The 27767-nt window shown below is 36.8% G+C and overlaps 1 protein-coding gene and 2 pseudogenes across 2 annotated transcripts; 1 reads left to right on the top strand and 2 right to left on the bottom strand.

Annotated features, from left to right (window-relative positions):
• Nucleotides 1-2926: 2926 nt before the first annotated feature.
• LOC124833829 (Tetratricopeptide repeat (TPR)-like superfamily protein) lies at nucleotides 2927-6240 on the top strand. 2 transcript variants are annotated; one of them, XM_088104017.1, is made up of 2 exons: nucleotides 2927-5306; nucleotides 5893-6240. In XM_088104017.1, exon 1 carries the CDS (start codon nucleotides 3087-3089, stop codon nucleotides 5271-5273), a length of 2187 nt encoding a protein of 728 aa, XP_087960143.1. In that variant the 5' UTR covers nucleotides 2927-3086; the 3' UTR covers nucleotides 5274-5306; nucleotides 5893-6240. The 2 variants fall into 2 exon arrangements, with proteins under 2 accessions (XP_087960143.1, XP_047164343.1); XM_047308387.2 differs by lacking the exon at nucleotides 5893-6240 and adding an exon at nucleotides 5654-5842.
• A 13229-nt stretch (nucleotides 6241-19469) lies between these two features.
• On the bottom strand, nucleotides 19470-23307 carry LOC148206008 (uncharacterized; annotated as a pseudogene).
• A 3241-nt stretch (nucleotides 23308-26548) lies between these two features.
• LOC124833833 (pectinesterase inhibitor 9 pseudogene) lies at nucleotides 26549-27525 on the bottom strand (annotated as a pseudogene).
• Between the last annotated feature and the right edge of the window lie 242 nt (nucleotides 27526-27767).

Consider the following 27767-nt stretch of genomic DNA (forward strand, 5'->3'; position numbering starts at 1 on the left):
ATCCCAGAAATCGGGGTGTTACAGGCCATGCCAAACTGCACAGTCTCAATTCCTGCATCGTAAAGGAGTCTCACTCCAAATTTCGCCATATGAACTTGCTCCAAGTCTCACCACATTGACTACAATACTCTATGTGAGTTTGTAAGTCTTGGCAGAACGCTAAATTAACAAGTATTTACTCTTCCTCTTTAGAAGCATAAATTACATAAAAAACATGCAATTGAATAATTCCATCTTTTCATCTCATTCATCTAGTTTCATACTCTTAACAACATCACTTTCCATAAAATACAATTTTTCTCAACAAGTTCTTCACAATTCAAGTCTCAGATCATCACATAAATTGACAAACTTGCTCAACAAGACCAATTACTCATTCATCAAGACCAATTAGTCACTCAACAAGTTCCTCTAAAAGGACATTCACTCAGTGACTAAATGTCTCGGCCAACAAGCCAAGTATTAGAACAAAAATGCAGATTGCGGGAATAGTATATTCATCCAGCAAGTCCTTTTTCCTCAATTGTCTATCAAACTCAAATTTAACACTCGTCCAATGAAAAAAGGGTTTGCGCAACGAGTTTGCATAAGACATACAAATATGCATTTCAGATAATACCATGAAAGTAATCTCATGCTTCATTCAAGTCTACAACAAACCAATTTCATTCTAAATAACTCCTTATCAATCACAAATACCAATCAACATATTCAATCCAAACTTCACATTTCAAAACATCTTATTGATGTGCAAATCATAGATTTCTAATTCAACCAAATTCACAGTCAAGTCAAATCAATTAGTGAGTTTACCACTTTACAAGCAAAATCATAATATACCAAACAATTTATTTAAATCAAAATGCATAAAAATTTAAATTAATTTTCTTTACTTTGGTTAAACAACAATTTATCTCACAAATACTGCTTATAACTCTATTTAGCACAACACGACCTAACTAGACAATAAAACTCCAAATTAAAAGTCTAAATATATCACAGTGATCACAAACCAATAAAAAAATTACTTATAGTCCCTTTGATTTATATGTATAACCATATAAATTTGCAACACAAGACAACATAAAAAAAAAAGTGAATTTACATTGTTATTCTTTTTAATAGAATATTCAAGTGAATTTACTTTGTTATTTTTTTAATAAATATTTATAGTAGAAACACTACTACAATGTTTAATATTTATTTAAAAAATAAGATTGAAGTCATAAATTTAAAACAATAATAAAGAGAAAGTCTAAATTTAAAAATAATGATATTTATAAAATGAACTTCATTTCACATAAAAATTAAACTTTTTATTTTTAAAATATAACAATATTCTTTAATAAAAATTATTAGTATTCTTATTCCATTTTTTATAGGGTTAAATATGTTTTTAGACCCTTAAGTATCAGACGATTTTGTTTTTAGTCCCTACTCAGAATTTTGATGGTTTTTAGTCCTTATTGTTTTGAAACTCTCACTATTAATCCTTAAAATTAGACGGTGTTAAGTTTTAGTGGATGTGGCAAACGACGATGCCACGTGATCACTGATCTGCTCTGTTCACTCTCTGCCACGTTGAATGTTTAAGTGTTGAACTGAGATTAAGTCAAGAGCACTTCGTTATCTTTTATAAATGAGATTTGAAGAAGTTGGGTTCTTCTTCGTGGCTACAGCTGGGGGCAAAGAACTTGGGTACACTGAAGGTTGGAGTTGGTGTTCTTTTCAATATCATTTTCCCAACATCTGAAGAACAACAAGTTGAAAAGGAAATTAGAAGAAGAGAAGAAAGTGTCCGTTGGGTTTTGAATGCTTTGCCACAGGTATGTCGTTTCAGAGTCATCTTGTATTAATACTAGATTCCCCGAATCTAGGAGCTGCAGTGTTCTGTTTGAGGACGTGGATGGTCCAAGTTCAGAAGACCAGCGACTTTTGAATGCATCTTCTACCACCAGATTTCCATCCTCCGCAATTCGAAAAACTCCACTGGAATCGGCAACAGGATCTTCTCTGTTGGCAACCCACACCACTGTTTGTTGTTTCAAGCCGTGATACCAAATCCCCAGATATTTCCCTCCACTTTTTTCGCCAGGAGAAAAGAAGCCCAGCTCAAATGTGGCGTTTGATGAAACGAGGTTTCTTTGCGGTGGTCGTTCCGGTGCTCGTGAAATTTTCTCCAATTGAAAAAATTTATTTTGTCCCAATTAAGAACCCTAATTAACTTTGCCCCAATTAAGAATCCTAATTGCCCAATTAAAAACCCTAATTGTTAATTTGATTTCAATCAAGAACGTGACAGAAAGAGAAGAGGGCAGCTGATATTTCACGTGGCAACGCCGTTTGCCACCTCTACTAAAACTTAACACCGTTCAATTTGAAGGACTAAAACTCAGAGTTTCAAAACTATAAGGACTAAAAGCCATCAAAGTTTTGAGTAGGGACTAAAACAAAAAACGTGTGATACTTAAGGGACGAAAAACATATTTAACCCTTTTCTATATTCTCACAAAATTATATATATATATATATATATATATATATATATATATATATAATATAATATAATAAAACATTATGTAAATACTCATAATGGAATATAGAGGTAACTTTATTGTCTGAAATCATACGTGCCCTTAAACTTTTTTACCGAATCTATTAAAAATTGTTGATTAGATAAAAAGGAAAGCATTTGTGTCTTTAAGTATTGTTTTGGAAAAATTGTATCTGTTATTGCATTACATTATTATTTAACTAATTATGTTAGCTTTAAAATAAGAGAAGGATAAAATATAAAACAAATAAAGGAGAATTTTTCAGAAAATAAAGAATCAAGTTAGAAATAAATGAATATATTGTAGCGTGTTTATACTTTATAATTTATAACAGGTTAAACACAAAACAAAACAAGTGTAATTAATAATTAAGAAAGAAAAAAAAAAGTGTGGTGTTAGTTTCATTTGAGGTTTGTTTCTTAACTGTTAAACCCTAGTGTCTTCAGTGGCGCTGCTACATCAGACCCCCCTGAGCTCCGCCTCCACCTCCGCCTCCGCCTCCTCTCAAATCCCAATCCGAATTCCAATTTCATGGCTCTGCTTTCCAATTCCAAGCTTCTCCGATGGAGACCCGCTCTCCAACCAAACCCTTTCTCCACCTCCTCCACCGCCGAAGTTCTCTCCGACCCGGAACCCTCTCACGGGTCACCCCAACCTGAATCTCAATCCGTTCCCCCTCGCGAGAACAATCTCGAACTCGTCATATGCCGAATGATGGCCAACCGCGCCTGGACCACTCGCTTGCAGAATTCAATCCGCTCCCTTGTCCCGCGCTTCGATCCTTCTCTCATTTATAACGTCCTCCATGGCGCCGCCTCGCCAGAGCACGCGCTCCAATTCTACCGCTGGGTTGAACGCGCAGGTCTCTTCGCTCACACCCCTGACACCACCCTCAAGATCGTCCAAATCCTCGGCCGTTTCTCCAAACTCAACCACGCGCGCTGCATCCTTCTTGACAACAAGCGCATTGGCGAGGTCGCCACCGAGGACGCATTTGTCTCCCTCATCGACAGCTACGGCCGCGCCGGGATCGTGCAGGAGTCCGTGAAGCTCTTCCAAAAGATGAAGGAGCTCGGCGTGGATCGCACCGTTAAGTCCTACGACGCGCTTTTCAAGGTCATTCTCCGTCGCGGACGCTACATGATGGCCAAGAGGTACTACAACGCGATGCTGCGGGAGGGCGTGGAGCCCACGCGCCATACTTATAATATTCTGCTCTGGGGCATGTTTTTGTCGTTGAGATTGAATACTGCTGTTAGGTTTTATGAGGAAATGAAGAGTAGGGGTATTTTGCCTGATGTTGTGACTTATAACACTTTGATTAATGGATATTTTCGGTTTAAGAAGGTGGAGGATGCTGAGAAGTTGTTTGTGGAAATGAAGGAGAGGGACATTGCCCCCAATGTGATTAGTTTTACCACCATGTTGAAAGGGTATGTTGCAGCGGGGAGGATTGATGATGCCATGAAGGTTTTTGTGGATATGAAGGACTGTGGGATTAAGCCAAATGCAGTCACGTTCTCCACACTGTTGCCGGGGCTGTGTAATGCTGAAAAGACGGAGGAGGCGAGGGATGTTTTGGGGGAGATGGTGGAGAGGTACATTGTGCCGAAGGATAATTCTGTGTTTATGAAGCTGCTGGGTGTTCAGAGTAAGTCTGGGAATTTGGATGCGGCTGCAGATGTGCTGAAGGCGATGATTAGGCTGAGCATTCCCACCGAGGCTGGCCACTATGGTGTGTTGATTGAGAGTTTTTGCAAGGCGAATGAGTACGACAAGGCGGAGAAGTTGTTGGACAAGTTGATTGAGAAGGAAATTGTGTTGCGGCCGCAGAATGCCTCTGAAATGGAGGCTAGTGCTTATAATTTGATGATTGAGTATCTGTGTGATCATGGGCGTACTAATAAGGCAGAAATATTCTTCCGTCAGTTATTGAAAAAGGGTGTGCAGGATTCGGTTGCATTTAATAGTTTGATCCGGGGACATTCGAAGGAAGGCAACCCGGATTCTGCCTTTGAGATTATAAAGATCATGGGAAGGAAAGGGGTTCCCAGAGATGCCGATTCTTACAGGTTGCTTATTGAGAGTTACTTAAGAAAGGGAGAGCCTGCTGATGCTAAAACAGCTTTGGATAGCATGCTTGAGAGTGGGCATCATCCAGAATCGTCAGTGTACAAGTTGGTTATGGAGAGTTTGTTTGATGATGGCAGGGTTCAAACTGCAAGCAGAGTAATGAAGAGTATGGTGGAGAAGGGGGTGAAGGAGCATATGGACTTGGTTTCTAAGATATTGGAGGCCCTCCTAACGAGAGGTCATGTGGAAGAAGCTTTGGGAAGAATCGATTTGCTTATGCATAGTGGTTGTGAGCCAGATTTTGACCACCTTTTATCTGTTCTTTGTGAGAAAGAAAAGACAATTGCTGCTCTCAAACTGTTAGATTTTGTTCTTGAGAGAGACTGTATCATAGATTTTTCAATATATGACAAGGTTTTGGATGCTCTCTTAGCAGCAGGGAAGACCCTCAATGCGTATTCCATTTTGTGTAAAATTCTGGACAAAAGAGGTTCAACTGATTGGAGAAGCCGTGAAGAGCTGATCAAGAGCCTTAATCAGGAGGGGAACACTAAGCAAGCAGATATTTTGTCGAGGATGTTCAAGGGAACAGATGGAGGACTTGTGAATAGAGAAGGAAAGAGAAAAGTTACTGTAGCTACATAACGTGTCCCCTCTTCATTTTCTTGTGTTTTAGAGGTGAGAGTTATTACTCCTTTTTTTGGTTGTAATAAGTTACCGTATGAGGAAGATTAGTCAAGAATTGTTCTTTATTTAAAATCGAAATTTGCAACTCCTGTGTTCTGACTGATCATGCTTTGTTTTTGCATCGGAGATTTGTTTTGACAATCATCACTTTTTTCTTTTTCTGTTACTTTTTATTATATTTTTGTCATCAGTACACACTTGTCAAGGTCTCCAATTATGCTCATTATTTTCAACTGAATTATTAGGATCTTTGAATCTTTTTATTTATCCCAATCCCAATATCTTCTCAGGTTTACTATATCATTGAATCTTTGAATTTCTTCTTTATATTTCCGTAGAAATTCCTCTTCTGTGATGTTGAATCAATTCCGCTTCCAATCACATCTGTCATCGGCCTATGAAAGCAACCACCATGCACCTAGCATTATCTCTTGTCTTGTATTGTACTGATAACTGGCGGAGTTTGGTTGTTATAACTGAGATTCTAATACCTGCTACATCATCCCAGTATCTACTTTACATGTTAATCCGTATTTCTATTCCTTCTTTCTACAACTACTGGACTTCTATTTTGCAGGTTCTAAGAAAATGTGGATGCAGAGGTAATTCCATTTAACTTTTTGTTTTTTGTGAGAAATTTTGTATGTATCTGTAAATTGCATTAGACTTCCATTTGGTTTCTATTTTCTAACCCTTTTCAGCTCTTTTGATGTTTCGTACTAATCTGGTTTGGCTTACACTAATTAGACTTCCATTTGGTTTTTACACTCAGTTTTTCTGAGGCATATGTTTACTCATTTGACTTTTAGTTTATTTTTATGTTACTATTCAAACTTCTACCTGGAATGCCTTGCTACCCAGATTGGTTGGCTTCTATGAAGCTCGTCAATAAACATACAGCGGCTATACTTTTATTTTGAAAGTAAAAGATAAAATGTGTCATTTATATGTAAAAATGTATACAAATTCCTAAATTGTAGTTGTGCAGATATAAATTAAAATTATATTTTTATGTATTGTAAAAAAGAAAAATTATAAATGATCGCTATTACATAAATATTTGTGTTTTTATAGATTTTGATACTTTATTAAGACGCAACGGTGAAATATCTTAAAATACTAGTATTAAATACGGATATAAGAGGATGGCTTAGACTAACTGCGCTAGCGAAGGATATAAAAAGAATGCAGCTTCTTCCTGCACCTTCATATATTTCTTTCTGCATTTCATATACATATTTTTATTATTTGAACATGCTTTTGTTAGTTAAAGGAGTGTAACACCATCCAATGGTACAATGAGCTACAATATCAAATGGTCGAACATTGCATGTTACTTCCATACGTGCTTAAATTATGCTTAAGTTTAGTCTTACATAAACATGTAGAAACAAATGATTTTGTAACACATACTCTACGAGAGTTGTTATAAATATAATGATTCATATCTTCAATGCTAAAATCAAAGTATAAAAGGCTTTTATCACAAAAAGTCATAAAATAATCTTATATGAATAGAGATATGGTTCACAGTACACTCTCAATTCCTATCTTATGTTATCAATGGTACACTTTCAATTAGATTATTTTCGTTAAGAAGAGAATTTTAAATTTAATTTAACTTAATAAAATTAACTTCTTTGGTAAGATTTGTATCTATATTTATATTCTAAATTAGTCTTATTTTGAAGTATATACATATCGTGTGAGACTAAATATTAATGGGTTATTTGGTAGTGGCTGAAATGATATATTCAACAAACACAAATCTTGTTAGAATAAACTTTAACTCATGATTTTGATATCATAATAAGAAGTGAATTTTAAACCTAATTCAATCCCACAAAGTTGGCTTGTCAAGTGAGGTTTGCATATATATATATATATATATATATATATATATATATATATATATATATATATATATATATATATATATATATTCTAAATTGTCGTTTTCTTTAGTTAATGTGAGACATCTAACAATTTTATTATTTCAAAAGCAAAAAGCTTATACAAGATCAAAGACCTTCTATATCAAGGTTTTAGTCCAGCATACATACCTTTTCTATCAAGCATTTAGTCTAACATACATGAAAGGATTCATAGAAGATTCTACATAGATGATAAAGTTGAAGCAAAGATTGTATATTAGCAAAAAAGATGCAATAATCTTAAGAAGCCTATATAAAAGAATCAAAGAAAAGAAAAAACAAAAGAATAGAACAATTGAATATAATTCATAAAAGTATTGAGTGTTCTTTATGGGTGATGCTTCATCAGGACTGTTCTCCTCAGGACATTTCTTGGCATTGAAAATTCTCTCCATGTCTCTAAACCACTAATCTGCTTCGTTAGGACTGGTCTTGCCACAAAACTTAGCTGGATGATGTTGAAGAAAATTATCTAAACTCCATTCTTGAACTGGGGCGGACGAAGTATATAAAGGATCAGTGGAAACTCTTGCACCACTGTTCATCAACTCCACATACCGTCTCTAGTGTGCCTCAACTGACACCCTAGCAGCTTCCAACTGTTGAAATGCTATTGTGTTTTATTGTACCAAGGATGCATTTTGCTGCTGCATCGCCACCACAAAGGATTCCATCACTCTCACGAGGTTAGAAACATCAGGATTTGCAGGTGAAGGAGGAGGAGATGGTCTAGGTGTCATGGCTCTGTCCAAAGTTAGAAACCATTAGTCTAAATTAATTCCTATACTAGTAAGACACGACTAGGAGCACACAACTAAAGCATGGAACTCTCATAACCTACAGGATTCCTAAAGGAAAAAACTGCTCTGATACCATTAATGTAACATCCTAATAATTATAGCATTAAATAATAGAGTTCTTACATCATTGATAAAATAGAACAATCGACACAAAGGAGGAATAAAAGATTTCCTCATAATTATACAAACCACACTAAAATTTTAAACTTAATACAGTCCAACTTAAAATAGAAACTAAAACATAAATCTTGTTCGTAGAAAACTAAACATCAGCAGCTTCACCATCTAATGCTTGCTCCACTAGTATCTCATCACCTTCTGCTCACACCCACCAAATGATCATTGTCAAGAAAACATAAACACAAAAGAGATACAACCAAACAACAGACAAAGCAAGGGTGAGATAGTGCAACAAAAAACAACATAGCATATTTAAAGCTATAACAAAATCCTAAACTTATGAATCAAATAACCCAACAGACAAGTCAAATAAACCAAACTTCAATAAATATATCATAATCATCATAGACTTGACTCATCCGGATAAAAATATTGATGGAAGTCTCAGACGGTTGCACTTGTGGTGGTAATTCAGCTGGCTTACTCGACTACCACACAAGGTTAATCCTTTCCTTGACCCAACAGGGATCCCAGATAGAGACCTCACACAAGGTTAATCTGTTAACACCTATGACACCGACAAGTGCCCATAGACTAGGACCTTCTGCCCCTCTCACCACATAACTCATCCTTCTCTACTTGAGACTAAAGAGTTATTAAAGTATCAAGATTGACCTTCCCATTCAGGACTCTCAACATCAATATGTACACTAATAACATGCCACAACAAAATCTCTCCATGAGATTCATATCGTATTCATCATATCATCTTCACAACATATAATACGGTCATACTTCACAGGCAAATACCATCATCATACAATATATCAAAACCATTAACTGTATCTCAAGAATAATTCTCTCATACACAACCCAACACAAAATTAATATTTTAGGTAAGTCAAACATATTTGAGACTCTCACCAACAACTTCGGAAGGGTCAAAAACCCCCCAAAACGACCTAATGAACATCCAAAATGGACATCCAGAATCCCAAAAACCTCCAAAACACATTCCTTGTCCCACGACATTCGCTCAAGCGAATTGCTTCACTCGCTCAAGCGAATTGCTTCACTCGCTCAAGCGAGTGGACTCTTCCAGAACGACACAAAAATCATTTTTTGGTATGTTATACCAATCCTACTTGCATTCTAGGCTTTCCAGAACATCCAAATTCATCAATCATCAATACATATACTAAAAATCATTTCAGACATCAAGGATTCATACTCTAACTCTACAAATCTCATTTCCAAAGTCTAAATCACATTCAACCATCATAACATCAGATTTATCTCCCAGTCCAACTCCTAAAATCATACACATGTTCTACCCAGATCATATCAACAACCTGGATTCATAAAAAATCCTATAAACATCTAAAATCAACATACTCATGAATGACAACGAATAAACAGTATAAAAACATCTGGTCATAACATTCCTTCCATAAGTATCATCAATACACTGATTCAACAAAAAGTGGAACATAATCTCATTCTATAAGCATTTACCAACTCAGATTACATACCAGAAGCCTAATCTCCTTCTAAATCCATAACCAATCTCAGAATCATCAAGGCATAGACATATCGTCAATTCCAAAACATTTCACCGATTCAAAACATACCACATAGACATAATCTTACTCTACAACCACAATAGAATCAAAATACTATCCTAAAACCATAAATAACTTCGGAATACAACACAAAGCCATAATCTCACTCCAACAACATAATCAGATTCAAAATTAATAACATATTCACGAAGCAATAATAAGTAAGAACCAAAAGACTCAAGGTTAGCTCCCCTTACGGTTTTCTCCTAAGCTTGTTCTTCAAGAACACTTTGTAGACATTCCCTTGACTCAAAGTCCCCTCTCGCGACTCAAAACATAACTCCAAAGCTCTCTGCACCAAGATCTCCCTTGCCTCTAGTCTCTGGTTCGCATATGAACCCTCTAAAGCCCCCTAGACACCTTTAAATAGCCAAAATGGCATTATGGACAACGAGCTCACTCACCCAGTGAGTTGTGACTTGCTCAGCGAATGGATCCACTCGCCCAGCAAGCCAAAAAGTCTTCAGTCACCTTTTTCTGATGTCGGGGACTATTTGACAACTTTTTCACTCGCCCAACGAGATTTACTGCTCGCCCAACGAGTTATTCTACTCGCCCACATGGGATGCTCTAGCCATGACTTTGGAGACAAGTATGATGACAAAATAATTTGGCAGTATAACAATGCTAATCTTAAAGAGAATTTACATAGGGAAGACCCCTCTCTTTATAGCCTTAAGGTGTCTTCAAATTTATGGAAGCAAAACCTTAAAATCTTCAACTTGACTAGCTTAGAAACCATGGAAAAATTCCTCTTCATTAAGAGGAAGACATATGACCACTAACATGGGAGAATCCTCTCAATTTATAGAACAACACATGGTCACTACCTAAGGAAATTCCTCTTTATTGAGAGCATGACACGTGACCACTCTCTCCCAAAGGTGGGACATCCTTCTCCCTTGCTCACCAATGCAAAGAAAAAACATTGACCCATGGGTCAACTCTCAATATGCGTCCCACTTGGGTCAATCATGAGTGTTGACATATGTTGACCCAAATTGACCAAAACTCTACCCTAGTTGGACCATTATACAAGGCCTAAAAGAAAATCCTATACTAATTGGCCTATAATACAAGACCCAATTATTTCTACTCTACTAGATGTGCTCCAAAATGACCCAAGAGAAAGAGTTTAAGCCCACTTCCACAAGTGACTTTAATCCTTCTTGAATGTTCTTGGCCATGGCTAGGGAGTATGTGATCAATCTCATGCTCTATTCAACTCTCTTTAAAGAGTCAGTTGTTTCAACAATTGGTATCATAACTAATCTTTATGGTTAGTTCTTAACATAGAGACACAATCCTTCGATAGACTCTATGGAGAATGGCGAACTAGCCAAAAACCACCCACCCTTATTCAACTGTGAGAAGTTCGACTACATAAAGTTTATGATGATTGTATTCCTTGAGTACAACATTTATTTGATGTTGTATAGAATGGTATGCATTCTTCTATGATGCTAGTAGTAAGCCTGTTCCACATGAATTATGTAATGTTGATTAGGAATACAAGTACCAGTTCAATGCAAAAACTAGACACATCTATTCTATTTTTTATGTGAAGAAGAATGATCAAAACTCCATTGCATGACATGTGTTAAAAGAGATGTGATATGTTCTACCTTTATCTTGCAAAGGTTCTAAAGAAATAAGGATAAACAAATTGATGTTGCTAAAGTGTCAGTATGAAATGTTTTCAACAAAAGAGAACAAGACCATCCATTCCATGATTGGAAGGTTTAAGATATTTATCAACAAAATCAGATCATAATGTTGATATATTGATGATGTCATAGAAAAGTCTTGAGTACTCTTCCAACTTGATTAAAGGCTTAGGAAACTACACTACGAGCTTCAAAGAATCTAGAGGTGATGATATTGGGGGAGCTTGTATAAATCCTCACAGTTCATGAACATGTGCTGCTTGATGCTGCTTAGAGAATAAAAATGAAGAATCTTACTTTAAAGGTTCAAAAGCCTAAGAGGGTTAACATAACAAAGGTTTGAGGTTATAGATGATGAACAAGATGATTCAAATTCAAACGATGATGAAGTGTTGTCTTTCCTAACCAACAAGTTGAAGATCATGTTAAAGAAAAATGAACGATATGGGAAAGAGAAGAAGTTTAAACCTTGAGACCATAGAGATTACAAAGAAAAGGTAATATACTCTAATTGCAAGAAACCAAAACATTTCCTACAAGAAACTCCTTATCAAGCTAACAAAAATAAGGACAAGAAGAAAAAATTACGATCACTACAAAAAAGACAATTATTACCGACGACCAAAATCCGTCGAAAACGTCCAAAATCCTTCGATAATGTCATTTTTCCGACGGCTTACCGACGAAGTTTGATCCGTCGATAATAGTGATAGGCTGTCGTTGAAGGTATCAAATTAATACTACTTTTCAAGGCAACTTCAGTATTGCCAAGTAGTATTCAAGAAAGTAAATAGGGCTAAAGTAACCCTGAGTCGTCTCCCAACGAACACGAAATTGCTTTTGAATATCTGACTCTTACGAATGCTATGCAATGCTTATGGATAAAAGTAATGTTTGGAGAATTTTTAAAGAACAAATAAGAAACTTAAAAACAGTTACGATGAAATAGGCTAATTCCACTGCTTTTCCAAGATAGATTCGTCATCGGTTATTCACGGATAATTGTTCAATTGATTATTGTTTAAGTTTCAAATTAATTAAAGTACATTCTTAATTAATTTGAGGGCGATCATGCATTTAACCAAAGTAAATTCTCAATCAAATGCAAAGCCTTTCTAGATTATTCACAATAAATTCAACCAAAATACATTCTCAATCAAATTCTATTGTGTTTAATCATGTCTATTCTTAAATCTCCTAACCAAATTAAAAGCTAATCAATCAAAGTAAATTCTCAATTGATTATAGTTGAAATTATTACTAATCAATCAAAGTACATTCTCAATTGATAGTAAAAACCATTTAATCATATGAAAGTTCCTACATTAAATCAAAGTAAATTCTCAATTAAACCTAGAAACCCTAGAACTCATATAATCAATATGCATGTAGATTCAAATATATTATGATGCAAAAATCTTTGCTTTTAATTTGATAGAGAGATGAAAGACATAGAGAGAGAACAACTTAAATCAATAATCAAAATAAACAATTGCATTAACACAATCTAACCTCAGAATCCATAATGGAATTACAGCAGAATAACCCTAGATGCTTAGCTCTCCATGAATGGAGTTGAATACAAGATGAAAGAAAAGTGAGAGGAGTATGAGAGAATCAATGAAGTGAAGTTCCCCCTAGGTCTCTTTATATAAGGCTTGATTGGGCTTGGACTCTGGATATTCAGTTGACAAAATCTTTTGTCTTATATCTTCCAAATAACTAAAAGATTTAGATTATAACATTATTTGGAAGATATTTTCTGTTGATATTCCCAAATTATATTAATTTCAACAACTGAATTTTATCTTAGTTTTTCTGACTTTTCAAAATTACGCAAATGCCCTGAAACTTCTTCTATCTGCACTTTTGCCCCTTCAAAATTCTCCAAAATTGCACCAGAAGCCCCTGTTGACCAGCTTTGACCAGAGAGGTCGCGCCCAATGGGAGATCGACACGTGTCAGCTCCTGCCTACCCAAAATTAGGGTTCAGATTTGGGGAAAGGGCTTGCCCCTACGTTCCTGCTTCCGCCGCTATGGTTTTTCTGAGTTTGCTGTTTGCAGGTGTGTGTCGTTAGTGGGGATAATGAAGATCGTGACGGCCTGATGAAGAACTCGCGATGAAGGAGGAGGAGTGCGCGGCGGCTTCTCGGCGGCATGGAGATGGAGGTTTCAGAGTGGAATAAGTGGTGGAGAAGCGGTGTTGTTGTTTGGATCTGCGGCATGGTGGCGCGAGGAGAATGGCGCATGATTGAGGCGCTGTAATGGCCGTTCTTGCGGCGGCTTTGGGTGGCGACTTGTGGTTTTGATGGATGGTGTGCCAGTGGATGGAGAAGATGAAGATGGTTGTGCGATGGTGGTCGAGACACGACTTTGCAGAGGTGCGATGAAAGGGATCGCGATAAGCGGTGGCGCGATTTGGTTCCTAGAAGGGAGAAGATGAACGGTGGTGATGGTTAATGGTGGTTGTCTGGCGAGAAACTCGTACAAGGATGGTGATGAGCATGGTGCGCGACGGCGGCGGTGTGCGTTGAAGGTTGACATCGGCCTGGGTTTGGTGGCGGCGCGGTTGCTGTGCGTGACAATTTCGAAGGAGACGAATGGGACTTTAGCGATGGTGGTTGTGGTGGCGAAGCGGCGCAGCGGGAAGGTGGTGGCGGCTAGGGTTCTGCTGGATTAGGAATTAAGGTTTCATGGTGGAAGATGATGATGTGGCATATGAGGGTGATGTGGCAGCTTCTCAATGGTCAGATCTGTGTCTTTGAGGATTTGGACACGTGGCAGAATCTGGTGAAATCTGATTTAAGAGGGGTAGGAATAGGAAACTTAGGAGGTGAAGTAGAAAAGGCTTAGTGTTTGGGCTTGGTTGTTGGCCTGTTTCAGAAATAGGAGTGTATGTAGGGATTTTAGGGGGTGCAAGGGTAAAGTCTGCCTGTTTAAACCATCTGTACATTATTTTCCAAATAAAACCTGATTTTGGGCCTTGAATTGCCATTTGGACCAATAGAACTTATATTCTCAGCTGCACAAATAAACATTAGAACATCAAAGAATAATTTATTCGCTAAAACTCACTTTTTACGTCTCTTTATTTCCCAAACCCAACAATTCCAATAATCATAAATTTACTTAAAATCAACCATTTAAGCACAATTATCCCATCAAAAATTTGAATTTTAAAGCATAAATGTGGGCATAAATATGCACTTATCAAATAGCGTTGTCGGTAATATTTATCGACGGATTATTATGGCCGTCGGTAATTACCGAAGGCCAAATCCGTTGGTAATTACCACAAAAATTTGTCGATAATTACCGAAGGAAAAAGCCGTCGGTAAGTCCGTTGGTAAATATCTCGATCTGGTTCATCTTCTTCCTCTTTCCCCTTCTTCGGTTTCCTCAAATTTTAATTTTTTTTTATCAAACTTTCTTATTTCCTAAATCAAAACAACAATCCAATTCATTCCAAAACCAAAATCAAAGGCTCTACTTAGGTTCTCCAATTGTTTTAGAAACCCTAAAATTGGGAAAAATCCCCAATTAGTTTTTGAGCATCTCGACAGCAACACTACTCTGCATGGTTCTCCGACGGTAGTGGTTCTCCCACGATAGTGGTGGCGTTCTCCCATGGCAACAGTGGCGCTCCCCAACGATAGTAGTGGCGCTCTCCAACGGCAGCGGTGTCGCTCTACAACGGCAGCAGTGGCGGTCTTCAATGGCAGCAGTCACGCTCCGCGTGGTTCTCCCATGGCAGCGGTGGCGTTCTCCCACGACAGCGATGCGCTCTCCAACAGCAGCGGTGGCACTCTCCAATGGCAGCGGTGGTAGTGTGGGAAGATGGTTGCACGAGAGAGAAAAATGGTTGTAGAGAAGGTGAGAAATGGTCTTGAGATGAGAGGAAAGAAAAAATTGACGAAAGTGTTTTGTGAGATAGAAAAATATAGTCTTCTTCGCGCAGAGAGAGAAAAAATGGGTGGGAATTTTGCCGCTCTTTTTACCGACGAATTTACCGATGAAACTTGTTCGTTGGTAATTACCGAAGGCTTTCCCGACGGCTTTTGACCGACGATAACTAAAATGGGAAGGAATTTTGCCGCTCTTTTTACCGACGAATTTACCGATGAAACTTGTCCGTCGGTAATTACTGAAGACTTTACCAACATATTTTGTCCGTCGATAATTATCAAAGGACAAATATCCGTCGATAATTACATTTTTTACATTCGTCGATAAAATCCGTCGGTAATGCATCATTTACCGACAAAAATAATTCTGTCGATGAAATTCCATCGGTAATTCCATGTACTTTTGCAGTGGATAAACTTCATTTCTACGTGAGAGGATTTGAACTCCTTTAGCTCAAACATAGATAAAGAAGAATCACATATCGATCTTATAGATAATAAGATCTACAATTCAAATTTTGATGAGATTTCACTTATTTACCTTCTCTTAAATTAGCAAATTTTGAAGCCATATTTAGCACATTTAAAGTAACAATTCAAAATTACGAAAAACGAATTTCCAAAATGCGACAGAAGAGCTTGAAAGACTTATGAAAGCAAATACACCATCTGTTGAAAGTGTAGATAAAGGAAAGAAAATAACAAGACTTGATAGTGGAACAATCTGATGCTCTTATTGAAGATGGATACCAAACTTATATACATCCCTAGAAAACTATTTACAGATCTTATATACATAATAATAGCCTAAAATGATTCCTATAATCACACTAACTTGATTCTCTTGATTGACTGTGATTTGTTGGGCAAATCCCCCATCTATTTCTGGTAGCACATCTTCATAATTATTTTTGATATCAGTATAGAATATATTTTATAATTATGTTTGAAATAAGTATTGAATTGCAAGATCATAGATCACCTCATTACCCCTTCTCAAGTGGGTGTATGAAGATCATGAATACCCAACTTGCCAAGGAAGGAATGAAATTGAGCACGTCCAAGAGCTTTGGTGAGAATGTCAGCTAACTATACTCGAGTAGAAACATAAGAGGGTTGAATGATACCCGCAAGAATGTCATTGGGAACAAAATGACAGTCAGCTTCTATATTTTTAATACGTTCATGAAAGACCGGGTTCCTAGCGATGTGAAGCGCAGCTTGGCTATCACAAAGGAGCTGCATAGGTTGCGAATGAGATATCCCAAGACAATGTAGGATGGTTTTTAAGCATTTGAGTTCACACATAGTAGTGGCCATGGACCAGTACTTAGCCTTTACGGAAGAGCGAGAGATTGTGTGTTGCTTCTTGGTTTTCCAAGAAAATGGGGAATGACGAAGAAAAATAATCCATCCAGTGAGAGAACGTTGAGTTAGGGGGCACGTAGACCAATCAGAATCACACCATCCAGAGAGAACTAGATTCTTGTCTTTGCGTAATAAAATCCCCTGACCTTGGTTGCCTTTCAGATATCGAATGAAACGCAAAACAACATTCCAATGATCCTATTTCGGTTGGTTCAGAAATTGGGAAAGCATATGAACACAATATGATAACTCTGGTCTTGTAAAACATAAATAGATGAGACGTCCAACTAGACGCTAATAACGATCTGGATGAGAGAACACTGATCAATCATCAAGAGCCAGATGATGATTCTGTTCTAAAGGTGTCACGACAGGTTTTGCCTCAAGCAGACCAATTTTGTGGATAATATCTAAAGCATATTTTCGCTGACAAAGATAAATGCCGGTACTGGAGCGAGCAACCTCAACCCTAAGAAAGTATTTGAGTGGGCCCAAATCCTTCATGTGAAAACAAGTATGTAGATATGCCTTGAAGCGACCAATTGCAACATAGACTAAAACAATTAGATGGATCCCGTGTTTGTTACACACAAAGAGGGAATATTCACATAGAGATTATGCAAACCCAAAAGCCTTGAGTGCATGACATAGTTTAGCAAACCAACAACGAGGTGTCTGTTTGAGTCCATAAAGAGACTTTTTGAGTTTGCAAACCATTCCTGGTTGAGAAATAGTGAAATCGGGTGGTAGCTTCATGAATACTTCTTCTTGCAAATCACCATGTAAAAAAGCATTATGCACGTCCATTTGGTGCAATTCCAAGTTTTTAGCAGCTGCTACAACAAGGCCAATGCGTACTGTTACCATTTTGGCCACCGGTGCAAAAGTTTCCATATAATCAATTCCTTCAACTTGATGGTTTCCAAGAACGACTAAACGCGCCTTGAACCTTTCGATCGTTCCATCAGATTTCCTTTTGATCTTGTAAACCCATTTGGATCCAAGAACCTTTTTCCCAAGTAGCGACATCAACATCCAAGTTTGGTTGTCCTCCAATGCATGAATCTCATTTTGCATTGCTTTGTGCCACCAGGTACACAGGTTCAATTTCCTGTGCAAGAGCTGCAAGAAACAGATGGTGTGCCAAAGAGAAGTTATGACAAGTCACATATTGTGTGATGGGATAAGGAGTACCTGAAGATGAAGACAGTGAAGGAAAACGAGCAAATGGGTTTAACACATGAATTGTGTTGGTGACGTAGTCCCGTAATATGAAGGAAGTCTTTTTGAGTCTGCACCCTCGACCTAGTCGTTCATCTGTTGGAGCAGAAATATCCTGTGAGTGGCTTAACAAAGGTGGTAAAATAGAATGACTCAATTTCTCACACCAAGAGGGGCGGGGGGGAATTGGTTAAGTATAAAATTTAAAACATTGAAAATCTTTTTCACCAAAAGAAATGCCTTTATACTTTTCTTGAAACGCAAGTTAAAATATTTTCAATGCAGTGGAAATTTAATCGAATGAGTATAAAGTATAATCGATTGAATGTAAAAGAGTAGGGATAAGAAAGATCAAACACTGAGTTTTTATACTGGTTCGGCCAAGCCTACATCCAGTGTCCTTCCAACCACAAGAAGCCGATGCACTATAATGATCAAGGTTTTTACAAAAAGGTTTTTATAGAGACCTCACGTCAAAAATATAAAACACCTCTCTAACCCTCTAATCAAAATATAGGTAGTACATAAACAGACTAGCAGCAAGAATCCCCTCTTCTATAGTCTAACCCCTTTGAGGCACCCTCAAAGTCAAGAACGCAACACGTCCTTCTTCCTGTAATCACAATAGGGAACTCAACCCAATCTTCAGCAGATTGTAGAACCTGATCTTGCAGTAGACACCCAAATGTGTAGATAGATAAGACTTTGAAACTCAGCAATCTTGCTCTTCAAGAAATCACAAGTAGTTGATCACCACGGTTTAACTAGTTTTCTTGGAGCTTTTCCTCTTCTTGTAAGAATCACACTTTCTGCAAAAGAATATGAAAATTTCAAAATCAAAAGATTCTTACAGAAATCAAATTCGCGTCAATATATAGATAAACTCGTATCAAACGCAATATAATCGACTTCGCTACTAATGCAGTCGAATACACCAATTCAGTTATAACAGTTAGTAGTAGTCAAAGCAATTAATTGAATTCACAATTAATGCTTGGTCAACACATTTAAAAATATAGCCGTTGTGACAATTATATCAAGCATTAACAGATTTCAAAACAGTAACAAACTTAATCGAATACATATCGCATGCAATCGATTATGCAACAATGTTAAGCAAAGTTTTGAAAACTTTTCTCTTTGAAAAACTCTCACAGCACACTTGAAAAAAGTTTGTGCAAAGACACGAGTTTTAATCGATTCACCCCATAATGTAATTAACTTAAAACTGTTGTTTTGCCACATAATTAAAATTCAACATTAGTGCTTGTGATTTTTCTCATCCAAAAACAAGTGTCATGCATTCATATATAAAATCACATATATATCATAGTGAAATGCAATGAACAACACAACAACAACATAATCATGTTCTCATATACGCATATAACATGTAAGAATAGAACATGTAACACATAATACACATGTGTTATTAATTATGCGTTGTCATCATCAAAAACTCAGATATTACTGAGATTGTGGGTTCAGCTAAACTAGTGCTCCCCCTATCAACAATCTCAATAAAAGGAACCATTTTGCATTTCATGATCCATAGGTGGTGTGCTGATACATTCCAAATTGCTGGACGAAGGCATCGTGGGCACGTCATTGGCTACTGGTGCTGTGATGGTGAAATCTGCACCCCTCCTCATTTTGAGGGTCCCATCGTGATCGACATTTTGATCAGCTGTAGAGTGGGGCAACTCTTCTCCTTCACAGTCTGGAAAAGTGGCGTTATATAGGGAGTCACAACGAACTCCATTATGTTGGTGAGCACATGGCTGAGTGAGAGGAAATTCATGTTCAATGAAGTGGACATCACGAGAGACAAAACTCTCTTTGGTTTCTAAATCAAAAACCTTCCACCCCTTTTTTCCATAGGGGTATCCAAGGAATATACACCTTTTAGTTTTGGGAGCAAATTTATCACCGTGTCTGCCTTTATTTTGAAGAGATAGAGGTACCCCGTAAAGCATTTCAAAAGGAGTCTTTCCATTTAGTACTTCCGAAGGAGTTCTATTAATCAAAAAACCGACTGTCAATACACATTCACCCCAAAAATCAATTAGAAGATTATCTTGGAATCAAAGTGCCCTGAAAACATTTAGAATATGTCTATGTTTCTGTTCAGCTCTCCCATTCTGTTGTGGTGTGTGGACACATGAAGTCTGAAATATTATTCCTTGTTCTGAGAAATAATTTCTCATGCAAAGATGTTGAGATTGTTGATAGGGGGAGCACTGGTTTAGCTGAACCCACAATCTTAGTGATATCTGAGTTTTTGATGATGGCAACACATAATTAATAATACACATGTATTTTGTGTTACATGTTCTATGCTTACATGTTATATGCGCTTTTTAGAACATGATTGTATTGTTTATGTTGTTCATTGCATTTCACTATGTTATATATGTGATTTTATACATGAATGCATGACACATGTTTTTAGAAAAGAAAAACCACAAACACTTTTGTTGAGCTTAAATTGTGTGGCAAAACAATAGTTTTAAGTCGATTTCATTATGGGGTGAGTCGATTAAAACTCGTGTCTTTGCACAAACTTTTTCAAGTGTGCTGTGAGAATTTTTCAAAGAGAAAAGTTTTCAAAACTGTTTTACTCTGTTATAAAGTCGATTACATGCGTGTTGCATTCGACTGAGTTTGTTATGTTTTGAATAACTGTTAATGCTTGATATAACTGTCACAACGGCTATATTTTTAAATATGTTTACCAAGCATTAAATGAAATTCGACTGCATTAATTGTACATTCAATTAAGTGCATTGATTGCTGCTAACTGCAATAACATAATTGCTATATTCGACTGCATTAGTAGCTTAGTCGATTAAAATGTGTCATAGTTGTGTTTATCTATGAATTGACGCGAATTTGATTTCTGTAGGAAGTTTTGTGAATCTAAAAGTTTGTGATATCTTTTGCTGAAAGTGCACTCTTACAGAAAGAGAGAAAGAGCTCCAAGAAACAAGAAGTGACCGTGGTGATCATATACTTGCAGATTCTGGAATAGCAAGTTAACTGCACGTATAAAGACTGATCATATCTGCACATTGGGTGTAACTGAGAGATCAGAGGCTACAATCTTGTGAAGATTGGACTGAGGTTCCTTGTTGTGATTATTGGAAGAAGAACGTGCTGCGTTCTTGACTTTGAGGGTGGCTCAAAGGGTTTGGACTGCAGGAAAAGGGATTCTTGCTGCTATTCTGTTTGTATACTACCTATATTTTGATTAGAGGGTTAGAGAGGTGTTTTATATTTTTGACGTGAGGTCGCTATAAAAGCCTTGTTGTAAAAACCTTGATCATTATAGTGCATTGACTTCCTATGGTTGGAAAGACACTGGATGTAGGCTTAGCCGAACTAGTATAAAAACTCAGTGTTTGATCTTTCTATCCCTACACTCTTTTATTCAATCGAGTTCTTATTATACTCAATTGATTTAATTTCTGCTGCATAAACAAATCTTTTACCTTGCGTTTCAAGAAAGTTATAAAGGCGTCACTTTTGGTGAAAAAGATTTTGAAAGCTTTAAATTTTATACTTCACCAATTCACCCCTCCTCTTGAGAAATTGAGCCATTCGTTTTTAACAATAAATTCAGTACCATTATCACTTCGGAAAAATTTCACTTTTTTATTAAATTGTTTGTTGACTAAAGCGAAGAAGTTCAAGAGGGATTTAGATACTCCCTTCTTATCAGCAAGCAAATAAATCCGTATACCTCAGGAATAATCATCCACTATAGTCATAAAGTAATAAGCACCACAAGAAGAAGGATTTCTATAAGGACCCCATAAATCGTAGTGTATTAAATAAAAAATGTCACCAGCTTTGTGGTCATTAGCAGGAAATTTTTCTCCAGACAATTTAGCTCTAAAACACACATCACAATTTTTATTCACCAATCCTTCATTCATAATTTTACTAAGAGCAGGAATAGATTGTGTAATCTTGAAAGACGGATGTCCCAAACGGTTGTGCCACAAGTCTACTTGATTCATTTCCTCTACCTTGTGAACTTGTATTCTTTGAACTCCACAAAGATAATAAAGCCCATCTTTACATTTACCCGCACCAATCAACATCCTCGAAGTTCAGTCCTATAAAACACAATTTATTAGTGAACTGTATAATACAATTTGACTCATCTAACAATTGTGACACAAATATGAGATTGCAACTCAATTTCAGGACAAAGAACACATTGGCGAGTTTTAGCCTTCCTCCTAGGTCCACTATGCCTTCCTTTGTAGTAGTTCTATGTTCTCCATTCGGCAATCCAACTGGACACGACACAATATAACGCACTTCTTGCATCTCTTTCATACTTCCAGTCATGTGCTTAAATGCTGCGGTGTCAATAATCCATGAAGTATATTGGAACGTACCTGTCATATTTCCATTAGGATCTACTTTGTTCAACGTGTCCTTCAACTTTTGCCACTGATCAAAAGTCAATCTAGTGAGGCCAACCTTGTTTGCATCTATTACAGGTCCAGTTGCACCACCATTTGCATCTATTACAAGCATTAACATCATGTCCTGTTTTGCCGAAGTTTCTACAATCTGAGATTTGTCTTTGGTCTCCCCGTGATTTCTTCCTTTAGCATGCACCACAAGTCCCACAATCTCACCCCTTTCCTCTTGTGTTCTAGTTATCGTTCTTACACGTTCTTCTTGAATTCTAATCGAGTATACCCGATTCAAGGAGGGCAAACTTGAACGTACCGTTCCATATATGACATCATCCAGGCCCATAAGGAATTGATGCACTTTTCCTTCTTCTCTCCGATTTTCCAGCTTAGTGGGTATATCACAAGCGCAACCAGTACATGTGCACACTGGTATTTGCTCATAGTTAGCCAATTCATCCCACAAGATTTTCAACTTTACATAGTACGCAATTGTAGTTATGCCTCCTTTCTTGCAACTTGCCAATTCTGACTTGAGTTGATGTATCCTCAGATCATTGGCAACCGAGAATCTTTCCTTGATATCATTCCACAAGTCCTTCGCATTCTCCGCGTATGAAATCGTAGATCGCAGACTTGGCTCTATGGTATTGAGAATCCACGAAATCAGCATAGATTGAACTATCCACCAGTCCTCTAATTCTGTTGTCCCTTTTTTCGGCCGTACAACCGTGCCTTCAACAAAACTCCACTTTCTTCTAGCACACAAGGATGTTCGCATGGCACGAGCCCATTCCTCATAATTCTCGCCTCACAATTGAACTTGAGTGATGATGTTTCCTGGATTATCATTGGGATTGAGATCATAAGGGGAAAACACACGTTTCCCTTGATTACTAGACTTATCTTCATTTTCAGCCATTAGTTGATCAAGATTTCAACCTGCTAGAGGTCTAGGCTCTGTTACCATAACAAGACTTAGCAGCGGAAGAATCTGATGCTCTTATTGAAGACAGATACCAAACTTATATACATCCCTAGAAAACTATTTATAGAAACAATAATCTTATATACAGAATAATGGCCTAAAATGATTCCTATAATCACGCTAACTTGATTCTCTTGATTGGCTATGATTTGTTGGGCAAGTCCTGAATCTATTTCTGGTAGCACACCTTCATAATTATTTCCGATATCAGTATAGAATATATTTTAGAATTATGTCTGATATCAGTATTGAATTACAGGATCACATATCCACCTCATTAGAAAAACTGAGAATATAATTTTGTATTTCTCATTACATCAATAGTGAGGATACAAGAGTATATATATATGTGTATGAAGGACATAATACAATTGTCTTGATATGCATAGCATGAGTCACCTTATTGTAACATAATAGAAAGAGAGAATAACGAAAAACATAACACGAATACAAATAAATCCAAACAAAGATATTCCCTAATAGTCTCCCTCAAACTTAAGGTTATTGAAAGTAACCAATGACATTAAGTTTGTCTTGCAAAAAGCAAAAATGATATTAAGACAGGGGTTTAGTGAGAATGTCAGCTATTTGATCAACAACAGGAAGATGAGTGACAATTAAAGACTGATTGAGGACATTTTCACGAACAAAAAAAGATATCAAGCTCCACATGTTTGGTTCAAGTGTGCAAAACCATATTATGATTAAGAGCAACCGTGATTTGATCATCACAAAAAATGACTGGTGTGGTATAACTGATGTGAAGTTCCTTGAGAAGGGACTGTGACCAAAGAAGTTCAGAGGCAGTAGTAGCAAGACTCCCATAGTCAGCTTCAACACTAGAATGGACACTCAATGTTTGCCTTTTAGACCACTAGGAAATCTAATTTTGTCAAGAAAAAGATGCACGCACCTGAAGAAGACTTTCTTTTATCAAGCTCAATCAACATCATAATAAGCATGTAAGGTGTAACAACCTTTGGAGAAAGTTGTAGGGGAAAATTGCAAACCATGAGTTATATAACCTTTTAAGTAGTGAAGTATGCGTTTAACAACATTTTAATGATCTAATAAAGGTTGAGCCATGAATTGACACACTTTGTTGACACTATAACTTGTTTCAGGCCTTGTAATAATTACATATTGTAAGCACCAACAAAAGAGCAATCAAGAGTAAGGTCATCCATATAATCTGAACCAAGCTTGGACAATTTTAGTCCTCCTAGAATTGTAGAGATACCTCTAGGTCAAGAAAGTAGTCAAGATCACTAGGCATCGGTTCTTTATAGAACCGAGGCCGTAGACCCTTATTGCCTCGGTTAAAAAAATAATCGAGGTAATAAGATGTGTTTAGGGTTAAATTTCACGAACAGAGACAGAAGTTGCGCCGCTCCTCTCTTTTCTCCCATTTTCTTTGATTGGCGAGAGGGGGCTTCCTTCCTCTTCTTTGTTCCGATGGAGATGAGGGATCATTAATGGCGCGACAGAGTCGTAGTGGAGACGCGGCGGGGACGCAAGGGCACGATGGTCGTTCTCGTTCTTCTTCTTCTTCTCTCCGTTCGGATTCGCCGTGAAGGAGGAAGCTTCCTTCCGTCCCTTTTTTCTGATTTCGATTGGGTTGTTTTATGTTTGATTGATTCTCTGTATGAGTGGTGGTATTTTGATTGATTCTCTGTAGGTGGTGGTGGGAGCGTGTCGTTCTCGTTCTTTGTTGTTCGTAGTTGGGAATCTTTGATAATGGTGGTGTGAGATGGAGCGGTGGGCGTTGATGGATTGCGGCCAAGGGCTAACAACTCACCTAGCGAATGGTAAAAAAAAAAACCCTCTACTGCCTCGGTTGGATTTGAACCGAGGCAAAAACACGCACCTCTTTGCCTCGGTTTTGAACCGAGGCAAAACATACCCCTTTTTGCCTTGCATGTATATGTCTCGGTTGCGGAACCGCTGCGTATAAGTAAAAATAACTGCTGTCGTTTTTCTTTACTGTACTAGTGCTAACACAATATTTAGTTAGCTAGCTAATAGAATATTTTGCATACTTAACATTAAGTAAGTGAAGGTTCAAACCAATGGACTAATGTGTTGTTAAAGTATTGTGAAAAACTAACATTTGTCCTTTACCTCTTCTATTTATAGGAACAATTACGGGGCTTTCTATTGTTGTATGATTAGCATGGACCCAATCTTAGGGTCTGACAGGGTGGCGAAGCCTTAAGCCGACAGCCTGCGGGTTCCTGTACGGTGTAGATATCATTGAAAAGTATTGGATCGATTATTTATGTCTTTATTCCTTTTCCATTTCTGATTATTTCTGCACTTATAATTTCTTCATTATATAATGCTGTTTCTAAAAATATTGTCATTAGTATATTGTTAGACATTTGGAATGATCTTAGAACTTAATGTTTATGAAAAATTACTCCTCATATTTTAGCGATATTTTGGTCATTAATGATGGAATCAAACTTGGATAAGCTATTACCTTTTGAGAGAAAATCATATGGTCGTTCGAAACATCTATTTGATTCTTTTGAAATGCCTATTATGTGATTTTCTAATACTAATATTAACGATAGCTTGTTAGATAATAATGTTTTTTTATTTTTATGTTCTATTTATATAGCCAAGAAAGAGATAATAAATTTACTTTAAGATCAAATTAATCAATGTTTTATGAAATAATTGACTTCTCAACTCTAATTAACCCAGTGATCTTAATCTATCACATGAGAAACTTATTTTGTTTTTCAAAACAGTAAATAATTATATAATTATTTGTGATAGCTTTCGAATATAGTTGACCGAGTGGAAATATAATTAATCAGTTTTGTGTCAAAATATAGATTATTTTCTTTCTCGAAACAAACTTATGTCTTTAAGAGATTAAAAACATTTGAGATTTAATTTAATTACGAACCTTTTATTGACTTATTTAAAGCATTACAACTAATCTCTTAGCTATTCTATTCATATCCATGCACAGACAATCATTCAACAAAGCAAGCCAAATATTTAAATATCACGAAGGATTTCAAACTTTTTACAATTATTTACATCATCAAAACTATTCTTCAATATTAGGATCATTATCAACAATAAAAATAGTAAATCAAAACTTGTGTGAAGATTAATAATATATCAACAAAACTTTGAAATATTTTATATCACTATGATAAATAAAAAAACTAAAGACCTTTATTTATGCCTTGTAACAGTCGCAATTACATTGAATAATCAATAAAATTGTATAACAAACAAAACTTGTTTCAACCTTATTGTACTGATTTACACGTCCATATGCATATTATTTTTAGCTAAGGACAATTGATGTTAACCAACCTAAAGAAGAAACCATGTGACAAACAAGAGATTAAGTAGCATATGTTATGTGACTGATAAGAAAAAATAGTAGCATACGTTAATTAGGGTTTCATGGTGGCTCTAGCTGCTACATGGTAACTAGAAGCATATCTGTGGAATAAATTCAGTGCATTACTAGTGACCTCTGCAACATTTTGTGCCTTAAACTTTACAGTAGCAGTCCTCTTACTCATCTTTGTTCCCGGGAACGATTGAACACAATAGCTAGCATCTGTTAAGGCAGTGCTTACCCATGTCTCAACATTACTTATGTGCCACAAGAAGTTGTCATCTATGGTGGTGCTTTTGTTTATCCTGCGGAGCTCTTTGATGGCTTGGCGAAGTTGGTCAACACTATCATTCAGTTGAATTACACAATCTTGCACAGTAAGGTACACTCTATTATTCTTGAACTCTTCAAGTTCCTTGGCCACTTTTAACAAGTATGCCCTAGTTTTTAGTGCCCTTAAAAGGCTCACCGAAAGGGCAAGATGGGCCAAGTGCTGAGGGCCATCAATGGTGGAATTTGAAAATCTGGCTAGGCAACGTATGCACAGATCAGGGAACCTTGTTCCTTGGCAAGAGGACTCTATGTAAGTCATTGTTTGGTTTTGGTTTGAGGGTTTATGCAGAGCCAAAGATGGATCAACTGCAGCAAGACATAAAAGGATAGAAAGGAAAGTGACTGTGAATGGCTGGTTCAGGTGTGCCATATGAATTACTGACAGGGTAATCTTGATTTGGCTTTGATTTTGACTGCGATAATGAAGAGTAAGAGTTCTTCAATCTCAAACGCGGATTTTTGGTTGAGTGAAATGACAAAGGAAATGTTGTTTATATAGAGAAGTGCTTCTGACATCATGGGATGCACATGATCTTTTTCTTCTCTTCACGTGCATTTGTCACCATCAATGAAGAACAGAAACGAGACTATAATATAATTTTATAACGTGATTTGTATCATAGACCAGATTAGCGTTAACTTTAATTAAGCTGAACTATTATATTAGATACAGATCACTATGGATTTGTTT

Source organism: Vigna umbellata, chromosome 1 (genome assembly GCF_029865625.1).
Source record: "Vigna umbellata cultivar VRB3 chromosome 1, Vumbellata_1.0, whole genome shotgun sequence".
NCBI classification, from domain to species: domain Eukaryota; kingdom Viridiplantae; phylum Streptophyta; class Magnoliopsida; order Fabales; family Fabaceae; genus Vigna; species Vigna umbellata.

Excerpts from the sequence above, each read along its gene's own strand:
- LOC124833829 (XM_088104017.1), top strand. The coding sequence starts at position 3,087 with ATGGCTCTGCTTTCCAATTCCAAGCTTCTCCGATGGAGACCCGCTCTC.